The sequence below is a fragment of the Cupressus sempervirens genome, chromosome 8 (assembly GCF_028749045.1).
Source record: "Cupressus sempervirens isolate cs-2001-9-10 chromosome 8, ASM2874904v1, whole genome shotgun sequence".
NCBI classification, from domain to species: Eukaryota; Viridiplantae; Streptophyta; class Pinopsida; order Cupressales; family Cupressaceae; genus Cupressus; species Cupressus sempervirens.
Window position 1 is genome coordinate 112761450 of NC_143125.1, and position 14548 is coordinate 112775997.

Consider the following 14548-nt stretch of genomic DNA (forward strand, 5'->3'; position numbering starts at 1 on the left):
TTAAACAATAATAAGAGAGAGGGTATTCAATTAGTGAAATATGTAGTGAGGTTGTCTCTATATGAAAATGATCTTATTATAATTATAAATTTTATCCTAAGTTTGCAAGAACATTTGAAGGCTTTGGAGCTCTTTTTCCAAAAGGCTTGGAAGTAAGTGAACATTGCGAAAACCAAGGTCGTGATCTCATGCCTGAATAAGTAAAATAAACAAAGTAGATTTGTCTTCAAGGGACGTTCTTTGGAGATGGTGGATGAATACAAGTATCCTAGAGTTGATTTTCACATTAGGCTCAACTAGGAGACATGTAGGACAAAAAGGAATCAAAGGAAAGACAACCTTATTAACTTCTTTATAATAGGTGTATGAACATGGAGTTTTGGGATTGGAAAACCAAGCAGTCTCTATTTCGTTTGTTGGTTGTGCTAGTTGTCCTTTGTGGATGTAAAGTTTGGCGGAGTAACATATCAAACCACAAGAGGAAAAAATTAGAAGGAATTCAACAACACTTAATCTCTAGCAATCTCAAAGTCAAGTCAAGGACACCATATCAAATCCTTTTAGATGAGGTTGGTATGTTCCCCATGGAAACATCAGTAATAATTTGTGTGCTAAGTAACTTAAAAAAAGTTGAAAGTATGGATAAACATCAATGGCCTAAAATTGTTGTCGAAGAGGAAATAAATTATAAGAAGAAGACTTGGAGGAAACAAAAACAAAAGTGGATAGACAAGTGAGGAATTAAGTGACACAAATGTCCCAATAGGAAGATTGAAATAAAATAGATAGTGCTAGAAAAAGTTTAGACCTATAATACAGACAAAACTAAATGGTACGAAACAAAACACATTTTGTCAAAGAATTTACCCCAGATAGAAGTACAATAAAAAATTTATTTTAAGGTTGCAATAAAGGGAAAAGCTAAAATTTCAACAGTGCAACCAAAGAGCGAAGCATATTACCTTAGATGTGAAACAACTTGATAAACTTACTCGAAAGAAAAATAAGGGGCATAACTTGAATCTTTTGTAGAAATGACATGTTGGATTTGCGTGACACATCATCATAAGGTCTACAACATAAGAGGCCATCCATAAGTATTTTGAAGACACTTTGAAGATGGACAATATAAACAAACTCTTTCAACGTATGAAGCTTCACAAAATTGTAAATTTCTTAATCAAGATTTATAATAGAAGCAAATTGTACTTTCTTAGACCATTTGATCTTATGAATATCAATAAAACTCCTTTATTCATCCTTGAAGCCCACACATATAATATAAGTATTCAAATTTTACAAATTTTATCCTCAAGTCTTAGTAATTTAGATAATGAATAATTTTAATATTTTGAATTTGTTAGGTTTCAAAATTTTAATCGGCTTTTAACATGAAATGGTGGGAAAATGGAGGCAAAAGCACATCACAGTGCAAAAGTTTATTGCCGAAAGAAAACAAAGGGAGCCCAACTGAGCTGTTTTACAGAAGAATACACTTCTGCAGATTCATCAATGAAGAAAAAGAAGAGAGGCCCGTCTTCTTTTTCTTCTTCCTCATCAGAGGATTCCGATTATGATTTCAATGAGGAAGACTTTAACTGTACGCCTTCGCCTCCAATAAAAAAATCTCAGCCCAAGAGAGGAAATCCTGCACAAAACAGGAAAAAACTTGCGCTTCCCAAGGTATGCATATTCTTGTCACTACAACATCGCTGCGTAGCTCTTTAATCCGTACAGAGAGGAAATCAAATTTCTATTATCTCATTAGATGGCCATAGAGAGTATAAGTGGTGGGTTAAATGTTTCTATTTTAGGTCTTGTGCCACGAATTTTTACTCATTCGTTATACTGTCTAACCGAAATGTCAATGGACAGGCCGGGATTTTTGTCGTCTTAGCTACCCCATTATCCGTATAGCAAGTACCCTCAATTTTGTCCGAGCTAAACACTATTTGTACTGGCACCCAGTTATGGGTTTTACATTTAGCCCCTTCTTTTAACCCTTTTTGCCCTTTTACTGTTCAAAACAAATGTTTGCAACCACCCGATCACGTATGCAGAAGTTATCTCTCAATGTAAGCACATCTTTCACATCGTTGGATTTAAGATCTTTTACAGACATATTAAACATTCATTACACTGTGAAATGGTATCTTTACAAATCATATTATGTGTACCCGTGAAATCCTAAATCGTTAAATACTAACATTTATTTGCATTGGCATCTCATTATGTAAATAGCCATTAGCTTCACTTCTCGCCATTTTTTCGCCATTGCTGGAGTGAAAATCATGTATCGACATACTTAGAAAATTATCTGCACCCGACCATACATTCGGTAACCATCCTCAGTGTTTATATGTTTAATGATTGAGAAGAATGATCGGACATATACAAATTATCTCCAAATTAACCACTGTTTTGGGATTGTCTGATCAATTTATTTCTAGACATACTAATTATTTATCTCTACATGGACCCAATTACGTTCTCTGCCATTAGCTTCAATTTTGTTTTAATAAATCTTCTCATTGCGAGAGTTGAAAATTCTCTCTCTGATCACACTAGAAACTTATCTGTACATGCACCTAATATGTACTTGCACAACCTTAGTTTTTACCCCTAAAATAGATGCACGACCAAATAGAAATTGTCCCCAAAGTTAACCCCCCTTATTTTAGTTTGTTTGACCTAAACATTTGTTTAGACATACTAAATGTTTATGCGCAAACATCAAATTATATAAATCGTCGATAGTGTCAATTTTGTTTCCCCTGTTTTTTCTTCCCAACGTCTAAGCTTAGAATTTATAGTGCCATACTCAAAATTTGTGTGCATATAAACCCAATTATGTATTTAACAAGCACCTCCAAAATATTACCCTTTTTAATTGTCCGAACCAAAAAATTATCAACTAATTATCTTTATAACATTTGGTGCAGGAGCACAAAGTCTATGAAATAAGTCATTTGAATCATATGTAAGGCTATGTGAAGCCATTTGCACAACATTTTCAATGTTGTCTAATTAAACTCCTACTTTGTCAATAGGGTCAAATTATGAATGAATGCCTAATAAAGGCTAAAAGTGATGTAAAATGTCTATTAAAGTCCATTTAAGGGTGATTCAAGTATCCATGCAAAGATTTATTAAGTTTGGAGTTAAAATTGCAAAGTTGTGACATTGACATAAAAATGTTGTAATGCAAAAAGGTATAAAATGCATAAAATATTGTAAAAGATGCAAGTTTGTTGTAAAGGGGAGGATTATTGGTCTAAAAGGTGATTGGGAAGTTACAAACCACCACAAACACTATAAAATCATTGTATTGGTCGTTCCAAACATGAATGGAAATAGGAAGACCATTATGAATCAATTGGTGTCTTCAAAACATGCTGTTTTTGATTGGTGTTGACTATTTTAATGTTGTTTCCAGGTCTTATATGGACCTGTACGGCCTGAAAATATTGTAAAAAGTGTATTTTGTTTTAAGTAGGATGAATAAGCTTCCTTTTGGTTTTGGTTTGGAGTGATTATGTGGAGAAGTGAATAAGTTATGGAGGTTTTGGCACAAGTTGTTGTTTGCGGATCTGAGATTCCATGACTACAATTGGATTGAAGCATCTGGTACAGATACATTTGGAAGAATCAAGACCTCTAATTATGTTCATTGGAAAGATATGTGAATTAATGTTCATGTACTTTTGGTTTGAGTCACTTTCATTCAGTTTTGTGAAAGTTATGGATAGTTTAGTGAAAAGTGGTTTGTGAATACTTCCAATGGAATTGCAGAAAAGATTTATGCTTGCATAATGATTTATGCATTGGAAGAATTAATGACTTACAAATTATAAAACTAGACTCACAAATGGTTTATTTAAAATTGGTTTGGGGTCATTTGGACTTATCTTGAGAAAGATATTAGATGCCCTAGGCAGGGTTACAGGTTTTGTTTCTAGTTTATGACAGTGAAAATGGGTTTGGTGCAGAGACCATAACTTGTAAATGATTAATTGGATTTGGCTCAGCTTTGGATATGGTTTTAATATGCCTAGTTTGGAACAATTCCTCCAAAGGTTTGTGGCAAGAAAATCTCAAGAACAAAAGTTATGAATGATATAATCAGGAATAGAAGTCAGACTATGTGAATGATGAAGTATTGATAAACATGTTTTGTTTTACCTCATAAGATGCCTCTAATTAATGAATTTTTTTAATGGATGTTGAAGGGATCAGCATGGATCTTATTTATTGATTGGTTTGTATGATGCCCTGAATCAACATTACCCTCAATTTTGTCACTTTATTTCAGCTAAAATTTGTCTAAACATAGTAGATATTTTTCTGCACATGCACCCAATTATGTATTTAGCAACTATCTCAAACTTCACCCAGTTCTTATATTATCCAGATTCCAAATTGAGAATTTATCTGCACAGGCGCTGAATGATGCAAATAGCAATTTCCTCCAAATTAAAAGAATTTCAAATTTTTTTCGGTTCAAGTTATATCTACATATGTCAAATATATGTCATCATAGCCACCCCTCAAATTTGCTCCTTTTTTGTATTGTCTAAACTTAGAATTTATCTGCAGAGGCACACAGTCATGTATACAAAGATCATTCCCAAACCTTACCTCTTTTTAGATTGTCTGATGATCTGATCTAAATACTGTCTAGATATTCCAAATCCTTATCAACAGATACCCGAGCATTAAAAAATTTGGCATCCATTTATGTAAAGAGAGATTATTCAGAAATTTTACTCAATATTTTCTGTACACACTGTATTTATCTGCAGAACAACTAGATTAATGATAAAAGTTCATCTCCAGTTTCATTTTTTCTCTCTCATTGCTTAGGTCAAATCTTATTTGTATGTGCTACACTACTTCTGGACAGGTAAGCAGGCTTGTAAATAGAAAACACTTCCAAATTTTACACCTTTTTGAATTATATGAGATTAACTTTGCCTACACGTACTCGTGGATATGACAATTATTTTCAAGTTTAACCACTTTCTTTTCATTGTTTGGGTTGAGTACTTTTCACGCATGCTAGAACTCTAACTGCAGAAACAACCCTTTGTATACATATAAATCATATCCAGCCTTTATCTTTCTTTAAATTTCTATATTGTTTGAGTTAAAATATTATGTAGAGATAATAAATATTATTTGCATATGTATACAAGAATTATCCACAAATTCTTTTCAATTTCAATTTTTTTTTTTGGCTTGAAAAACTTACCTTGTGGAGTGTCTGGATTATTCCTTTGAACAAAGTCATCTAGAACTTGCATGGAGCTTCATCTGTTGGGATATGCTCAAATCAGTGTTTTGGCTTTCATATCTTATATAAATTTCAACACATTATGTAATATCATCTCCCTGAAGATTTAAACCTCGTACTCCATTATGCAAGTCTCAGCACTTTACCATTTAAGATCATCTATTTCATATCAGTTACCTATTATCTCATATTCCATAATCTAATAAAGTAGTTAGACTTTCTAAAGTTGTATCTGCAAAGGCACCCATTGTGCGTATAACAATTATCCCCCACGGTTTTATCCATTTTTCCATACTGTATAAGCTGAAGTTTTATCTATAAATACAAAAGTTAATATACACAGGCACACATGTATATATGTAGCAATCAGCTCATAGTTTTATCCATGCTATGCGGTGGACTAAAATTTATTTAAATTTATCCGTACAGGCACCTAGATCAGCTCGTAAGAGTAAAACTTCAGATACAGAGAAAATTGCTGTAAACAGATGTGAGATTGATGTCTTTGATTCAGAGGAAGACGCTTCTCCCCGCAATAGTAAAAATGGCAAAAATGACCAAGGCTTTGAAATGCTGGTTGAAGCAGCTGCATTACACAAAGATGGAGGGTATGCAAATGCATTACCCAGTTCAAAATCAGATAGAAATGTTTGCAGTGGTGCAAATAAGGTGAGCTTGTTAGTTGTTAGGATTGCATCGAAGGAATAATGATGTAAATTTAAGCTGGGAAAGTTTGTCAGAATGAGCTGTTTGATAGTTGATCTCATGCATGCAATATTGTTTTATAGCATCTATATATAGTGAGATTCCACAAACAAATTTTAAAATCCCTTCTTAATTTTATGCCGGTGAGTTTGATTGGTGAAATCTAATTCATTCCCAAGTTTGAGGTCAGATTTGAGAAGTTATCCAACAATAGATATACATGGGTCCTGATGAGCTGCAGATTACACCTAATCCAAAGAGGAGTCACCCCCATCACAATGTGCTTACTAGGCAGGTAGGTTTGAGTTGATCAGTTAGCTGTTGCTTTAAATAACTTGTTATTAGGTTATGATCCTGCAGATAGTTTTAAATGTTGAGACTCAGTAAAACTCAACAAAACCAGGCAACAAATGCTAAGAACTCTGCAAAATTCAGTGTTGGGCGGGTTTCCAGCATGAATTCTCACTTAGTATTGCTACAAGTTCCTGCCTAGAACTAATCAAAACTCATTTGAATGTAAATGAATGAGTTGCTGCCCACTCCATCACATGAGAGCTTGCAATTTCTGTGAATTTTCAGCGAGTTTTGAAACACTGGTCCTACATCCCCATCAGGATTTTTTGTCCTATCCAATCAGGCATTGGCTCAAAAAGAGACATTAATTATTATTAGGAGATGATGTTCACTTGAACTCTCGAGTCATGAATATTTTTTTAGCATCTCGTGTAAAAAATTATGGGTTCTTAAGATGGAGGAAAATATTCGATGAATATAAATTTCTCTTAAAACTTGAGCTTTCAATGTTTTAAGGCATTGAAACATAAGAACACTAAAATGTGATTAGTTGTGTAATTAGCACCCAATGCTTGGGCTGTGCCAGATCAAACTGGCATGTTTTTGACCCAGTCCAGCTTGGTGACACCCAGGTTTTTTGAAAAGAAAAATGCAAGATATTGAATTCAACAGCCCACATTTTTTTGATGTTAAAAAATGTCATATTTTATGATTAAGTATTTAGGGTTTGAGGGGTGACCCCACGTTGCAGTGGTAAGTTGCGAGCCTCTCTTTTGGGAGGTCTTAGGTTCAAATCTGCATCAAAACAATTATAATTTTTTTAAATTAGGGTTTGACTTTCTTTTTGCCATGTGAATGTTGTGTTAATGTAACTACTAACTACTAAGAATTGAACTCATTGTGTTATCGGTAGTGATTTCCCATTTCAACCCTAGAAGGAGCACGTTTAGCTCTTAGACATGTACCTATATTGCCTTGATCATGGAAGCTTATTAATTTTCCTTAATGTTTTCTATAGTTTACTTTTCAATTTGTGAAAAAACATCGAGTAAATATAAGTTTTGCTTATAAACTGATCTTTCATCATGGGGACAACATATTTTATTCACATATTGAATTCATTTCATTGAAATTTGAGACCCATGAAGGATTACTATTTTTCAGTAAAATGACCAGGTTTCTATTATGGGGTTCTCAGCCTTAAAGCTATAACAGAAGCATGCAATTTAAACATAAGCAAAATCTTGCAGAAACTGCCCTCAAAAGGGAGTTGCAGGCTTCACCAGAAAATCAAAGAGTACAAACAGAATACAAAACCAACAAAACTAAGCATAAAAACACATATTTAAGGGAGTTGAGGAATTCCCCAACCAGCAATTCTTGAACTGCTCTGATTGTAAGCATGAATGAGTACTCCATTGCCTGGTGAAAGCCTGAGCAATTACTCCATCACAAGCGACTGCCACTTTTTTTTATCATTGCCCCTATCTTTTTTGCAGATTTACGAGTCTTTCAAATTGGATTTCTTTCCTATCTGTAATCACCTATATGAGCATTCCAGATTTGCACCTTCCAGCTTCAATAGGGTGGCACTACTCATCACCTTAAGCAAACCCATATGTTGTGATGGAACAAAATGTTTAATGAGCATTTTCAAATCTTGACAGAAATCAGAAAAGTTGCCAACCTCCATAACCAAATCTTGATGCCTCATATGCCTCAGTAAGACCCCTTGGCCAGCAGGAATATCCGGAAATGACCAAACACATGCTCCACTGGTGGTACTTTCTCGTCCATGACTGCTGCTGTGCAAACTAGTAGAGCCTCTAGACTGATGCTCTATCCACCAATTGCATTGCTGTTACCAACTTAGCTTCAAACATTGCTACTATTGTTGCATGAGAATATAGGGTAGCATCATCCTTAATCCCTCCACTTCCTAAAATGCATTTGACAGCCTTCAGCGATCCTATATTCTACCTTGCCATGACAAATATATCCAGCACAAGCAAAACATCCCTCCTTCAAAACTTTCATAACAATTACCAAAGACTCACACCAAAGACGTCAAAATACTAAATAAAGAAAGACCATTCACATTGACAGATAGAATCAGAAATGGCTAGTAGTATACAAATGAAGGTTGTTAAATTTAGAACCAATATAGCAGAGCAATAAAAATCTGAAACACAAAAACATACAAGGACAGATGATACAAAAAATATCCTGGGAAAACCCTCACTCAAGGGCGAAAAAACCAGCCACCAAATATTCAATGCTTAGTTGAAAGCTGAAAAACTCTATCTCAAGCTTAATCAGAGATAATCTAATCAACAATCGTTAACACTTAACAACCAAGGAGTATCCCTTTAACATACCAAGCAACTCATGCTTTTCATTTTTTAATTGTGATACATATAATACTTTATATATATCTTGGATACTAAAGACAGAAGAAAATGATTCACCCACTGTAATGATCATGCACGGATCATATGCAAAATAGAACTGTGACAGCTGCAGAGCTTACTATATTAGATATATAATACTCTCAACTGCCACAGAAAAATGCTATATTTCCCTTTTCCAAAGTCACCCCCAATTCCACTAAAGAAGCCCACCACACTGCATTGTCCAGCATACTAAACACGGTACCAAAAATAGCAAATTTGTCAAAAGCTGAAGGGATATCACCATTACACTTGATGAGTCGATGGCAGTTACAATAAGAAGACAATTGGAATCCTCAAGCAACACCACATCCACGTGGACATGTGAAGGATGCCTATAACATTATGAATGGCATTTCCACCTGAGCCTAATGCTCGATGAAACTTGTTCATAATTTTCATTAATATAAGGCGGTAACAGTTTCAAAAGGAATATGATACATATTCAGAACATATAAAGAGACTGCCAAAAAGAAAACCAATACGGTGAAGAGCTATCATTACAATAACAGCCATCTCCAATGACATGTGCATGAAGGCAACTGTAGATTTCTGAGAATGAATACGGCAGAGAAAGAATGAATTCATCAGCACCAACAGGATAACAAAGTCGCTTCAGCATAGTAATAGGAAATACTCAGTGTCACCAAACTGAGAAAGCTTGAGAGCAAGGAATCATCAAAGATGTTTGCACAACCATTGCAGGTAAATGATTTCTCTTGATGCTACCTAAAACATTAACACTCCCTGTTAGCGAAAGGAGATATCATTTGCAAATTTCATGTCATGGAGTCTCTCAACATGACAAACACAATGGCTACACCCATATTTGTTAACAATAAAACTTTGTCACAGATTCTCTCAATGTGATAGTATAATGCATTCACTCAACATGATGTTCAAAATGGCTACCCCCATGTGTGAAATAAACACAAACTCTCATCATGAAATCGCTCAATGCGATGTTTTCGTGGAACCTCTCAACATGACATCCACCATGGCTACCCCCAGAGGGTAGAACAAGGGCTTTCACTTCAAACTTCTCTCCCACAAAGAAGAATGCATTAACAAGAGCTTGCATCTCAAACTTTAATCTCACAAAGAAGAATGCATTAACAAGGTTTGCGCCTCAAACTTCTTTTTGACATAGAAGAATGCATCAACAAGGCTTGCACCTCAAACTTCTCTCACAGAGAAGAATGCATTAATTGACATAAAATAAGAATCACTAAAGCTGAGACTATCTCTCAACAAGAGCATCATTCTCCACAACATGGTTGGACTAATCACCTCAAACTTCTCTCACAGAGAAGAATGCATTAATCAACATAAAATAAGAATCACTTGAAGTTGAGACTCTCTCTCAACAAGAGCATCATTATCCACAACATGGTTGGACTAATCATTGATTAATCGATGAGTCTCGAGTTTTTGCCAAGTAAATTGATTGGGAGTGTTTTTTTGAAAAAATTTGTCGGTGTCTTTCCTCCTATGTTTAAACACCTAAAAAACATTTTTGATGACAATTTTTTATTTGCAAAGTTTTGAAGCTGTATTTAAGTGGATTTAAGGCTAATCTCAACTACACCAAGTTGCCCTCTAAACTTGACAAACTGTTCTAGACTAAGAGACTTGGTGAGGATATCTGCAGTTTAGTCCTCTATTGGGACATACTACAACATCACTGATCCATCTTTGATAGTCTTGCTTATGAAATAACATTGGAGATCAACATACTTGGTCAGTTCATGGAAAATTGAATTTTTGACAAGTTTTAGGATCCCCTGATTATCACAAAATGAGGGAGTAGGATCTTCTTGTCGATAAGAAAAAAATAGTGAGAGGGGGATGGGGTGAACTGGTATTTTAAAATTTACTAACAGATAGAACAGATTCACACGAAATGATTTGAGACAATGACGCACATAATTTATCACATGGAAACCTTTTTGGGTAAAAACCACGGCTCACTTATCAGTCAATAATGGGCCGCAACACGGTACAATAAAGGCTTCAACCCTCAGAAATCAACATACCTAGAAGTAGACTTTTTGTCATCATCATATCATGCCTAATCTCAGTCTGTAAAATTAATGAGCCTAGGATCTGTGCTTTTGCTACAAAATGCCAAAATTAGGATTGCCCTTCATGTAGTTCAGCACATGCTTCATTGCAACTTAGTGTTTAGCTTTTGGACTGTCTTGAAGCAAGAGATCTAGTTCACAACATGGCTGATGCCAGGTCTAATGACTTTGAGATAGATGACGTTGCCTACTAGATGCCTGAATACTGATTCATACACCATCGATTATTCCCTAAGTTACCGATTTGGATGCGGATTCTGGAAGCGGATAAGGGATGCGGGGATTTTTTTTTTGGATGTGGATGTGGGAGGAAACATATATATATTATATAATATATGCAAAGAAATGCAAGAATATCAAATATACTAATATATGCAAAGAAATGCAAGAAATATACAAAAACAAATCATTTGATAGTATGACTATGAATCTATGATACTTAACCCTTTATCAAAATTCAAGATATTTCAAAATTCATATGATATATCAATATCAATATGTGCTTGTCCAACATTAGCATTTAGTCTTAGACAATAAGTTCAAATAGGTCATGTTCAAGATTTCAACAAAATAAAAACATAGTTAATGGTTGAAGATTCAATCAATCAGAGTCTGACTCTGAATCATAAGGATTCGCAAGAAAATCCACATTCTCATCATCATCTCCAACTGCTGAAAGATCATTTGAACCAAACATGGTTCCACTTATGCTAGATGCACCACGTGCCGCACTATCATCATTACCGTCTCCAACTATAATAAGATCATGAAGTGTTGCATCCAAATCTGCACACTCAGGGGCTACATCCCAAAGCTTTGTTGCCCCTTCCTTGTAATGATCATTCTTATCTGACAAATGACGCAAGTTGGTGTGGACAAAGACCAAGTCCTTAGCTTTCTTGGAGCCCAATTGGTTGCGCTTCATTGAATGGATAAAGGAGTATATACTCCAATTCCTTTCAGCAGTAGAAGAACTACCAACCTAGATAGTTGTCACAAAACATACAAATGAAAAGAAAATTAATTTTAAAGAATGTGTGAAACACTAAATTCTAGAATGCAAGTGTAAACATAAAAGTTTAAAACAAATTTACAAAACAAAATAAAAAACTTACTTGTGATAGGACCTTGATTGCAAGAGGTTGAAGATGCTTGAAAGGTTGACTATACATGTACCACCATGTGATAGCTCCCATTCTATTTTGGTCCTTTAGTGCAAATGGAGAATGCCTTAACCTCGAAGCAAACAACCCAAATTCTTCCCTCACTTTTTCATGCATTTCTTCTAATTGGAACAGTCTTGTAAGAGCTTTGTGGCACCCCTCAGCAACTCTACCCTGCATACCAACTACCTCCTCACTATAGTACCTAGGAGATAAGGCATAGGCAAGGAGGTGCAATGGTGTGTCATCTTATTCCAGCGACGGTGGATAATTGCTTGCACGTGTTTGCATAAGGCTTCGCATTGTGTGGGGTCACTCTCATGTGCTTGTATAGAATGTTTTACCTTCTCAACCATGGTGTCCATGCCATCATACACATCCCCCAAGCAAGGTGTATCTGTATCAGCAAAACAGAGCATAGTCATGATGGGCTTGGTCAAATCCAATACATATGCCACACGAGCTAACCAACTCTCATTCAAGATCAAATCCCTGATCCTTTGTGCTCTTTTTGTATTTGAGATCTTCCATACGCCCCATTGATTATCGATGATCATTTGGCTTAATGCAGCTTTTACCTTGAGGAGTCGTCTCATAACAATTATATGAGATGCAAAACGGGTCTCAGCAACCTAAGCTAGTTAACAATATGTCATTTGACAATATAATTATAAATTTTAATTTTTAACTAAATTACAAAACCATGAAACTTAGTAATTTAAAAAAATTAATTTACCTTCAGCAACTCCAATTTGGAGTATGTTTAAAAAATGGATTGTGACATGTGGTGGTTGGTCACAAACATCTATATGCCCTCCCCCTCTTTGTATATTTTCTTCACCCACTCTGCTTCAGTGCCAATCCTCTTCATGATCAAGTTAAGGGAGTGAACAATTTATGGGGTCCAAAAAATATGCTCATACCGACTCTCCACTAAAGCACCCGCACCCCTGCAATTTTTGGCATTGTCTGTGACCACCTATACCACATTCTTACTACTCACCATCTCGATGGCCTCGATGAGAATTCTATGAAATGAATTCGGAATCCTTCACTTGCCCCTCACAATCAATAGCCTTCAAAAACACTACCCCTTTGGGGGAAACTGCAATCACATTAATCAATGGCCGATTTCTTGTGTCCTTCCAACCATCTGACACAATAGTTAGACCCGAAGTTTTCCAAGATTTTTTGATTGGTTGAAGGTCTTTCTCTATATGTGTCTTCTCTTGTTGCAATAGAGTTGTACGCACCTTTTCATACCCCAGGCTTGCGTAGTCAGCTGGTGATTCTTTGATTGTTGTCACCATTTCCTTCCAATAGGGCGATCTCACCAAGTTGAAAGGAAGCCCATTCGCATGGAGGCAACGTGCAATAGCTTCATCAACGTAGTCTCTTGCCTCCAATTTAAATGCGGTGTGCAATGGGCCTCTTTTGCGGGTTGAAATTCCCATTTCTTCCTTATCTGCTCCTGGCACAGGTACTTCCAAGAATGGGTGTTGGGAGGATGTAATTGGTTCAGTGGGTGCATGCAGCTTGCTCTTTGAGGAAGGAGCTTGATAGTAGCTTTTTTTTGATCTATTGATCAATGCATCACCAACTTCTTGTTCTCTCACAAAATGAAAGTATTTTTGCACTAGTCATCCCAGTACCATTTTTGCCTTTGCACATTCCAAATCCTTTGCCAACAGGGCCCATAAAATGAAGCTTCACTCGAGAATATGAGCTATTGAAAGGTTTTCCTTTGTTACTTTGACAATAATTGCACTTCCAATAGTATGAGCCACTTCCTGAAACATGTGATATTTGTGTTGTATGTCTCCACAAAGAAGAACCTATATCAATTTTGAAATTATAAGTCCCTTCCCCTCCTTGGGCCCCCACTGAACTTTGACTAGCACTACCACCGGTATCCATTGTTGCCTAGTTTTTTGCAACCTATTCTATAAGAAAATGAATAAATTTTAATTAGGTCTTAACAACTATGAACATCATGCATACAAGTGGAAAGAAGTGAGAAAAAACTACTAAAATAGATACCCAAAGTTGCTTCTACATATCTTTCAAAAAAAAAAATTGAAAAAAAACTTTAAAAAAATCTTCAAGAACTTGAAAAAAATCATCAAAAACTCTAAAAAATCCATCAAAATACTTAAGAATGGGATTGATCACTTACCTTGGATGATTTAAACTCCTTTGGGAATGCTATCTCTCCCTCTTTGATCGATCCTCTTCGAAAATGCTGAACTTGGCTTCACAATGACAATGAAAACTAGAGACCAAATGAGAAGTGCCTATAGGTGCAAACAAAGTTCCAAAATGAGTTGTGAATGCTTCAATATTCACCTTTAGGGTCATTTTAGAGTTTCATAGCAAAAAGCAACCTAAAAAAGCAATTACAACACATGTTTAATTGTTCACTTAAGTCTTATAAAATGTTTTTAATGGTTTTTTTTAAAACTTTGCTGGCTGTTGGGCCCGCGGATGCTCTCGGATGTGTCTGGAAGCCCTGCAGATGCTGGCCGAAGCCAGCCGCAGGGCTTCCAGACATCCTTCTGC

The 14548-nt window shown here is 35.6% G+C and overlaps 1 protein-coding gene across 4 annotated transcripts in view; it reads left to right on the forward strand.

Annotated features, from left to right (window-relative positions):
* Nucleotides 1–1380: 1380 nt before the first annotated feature.
* The window catches only part of LOC149541837 (uncharacterized), a 55735-nt gene continuing 42567 nt past the window's right edge, over nucleotides 1381–14548 (forward strand). Inside the window, exons 1-2 of one of the 4 annotated variants that reach the window (XR_016355376.1) lie at nucleotides 1381–1683; nucleotides 5723–5962. Coding sequence is in view for 3 of the 4 variants with exons in the window: in XM_089796912.1 (XP_089653038.1) it covers nucleotides 1408–1683; nucleotides 5723–5962 (516 nt within the window). In the remaining variant the exon portion in view is untranslated. The remainder of the gene's footprint in view (nucleotides 1684–5722; nucleotides 5963–14548) is intronic. The other 3 variants (XM_089796912.1, XM_089796910.1, XM_089796911.1) reach the window with 3 other exon arrangements.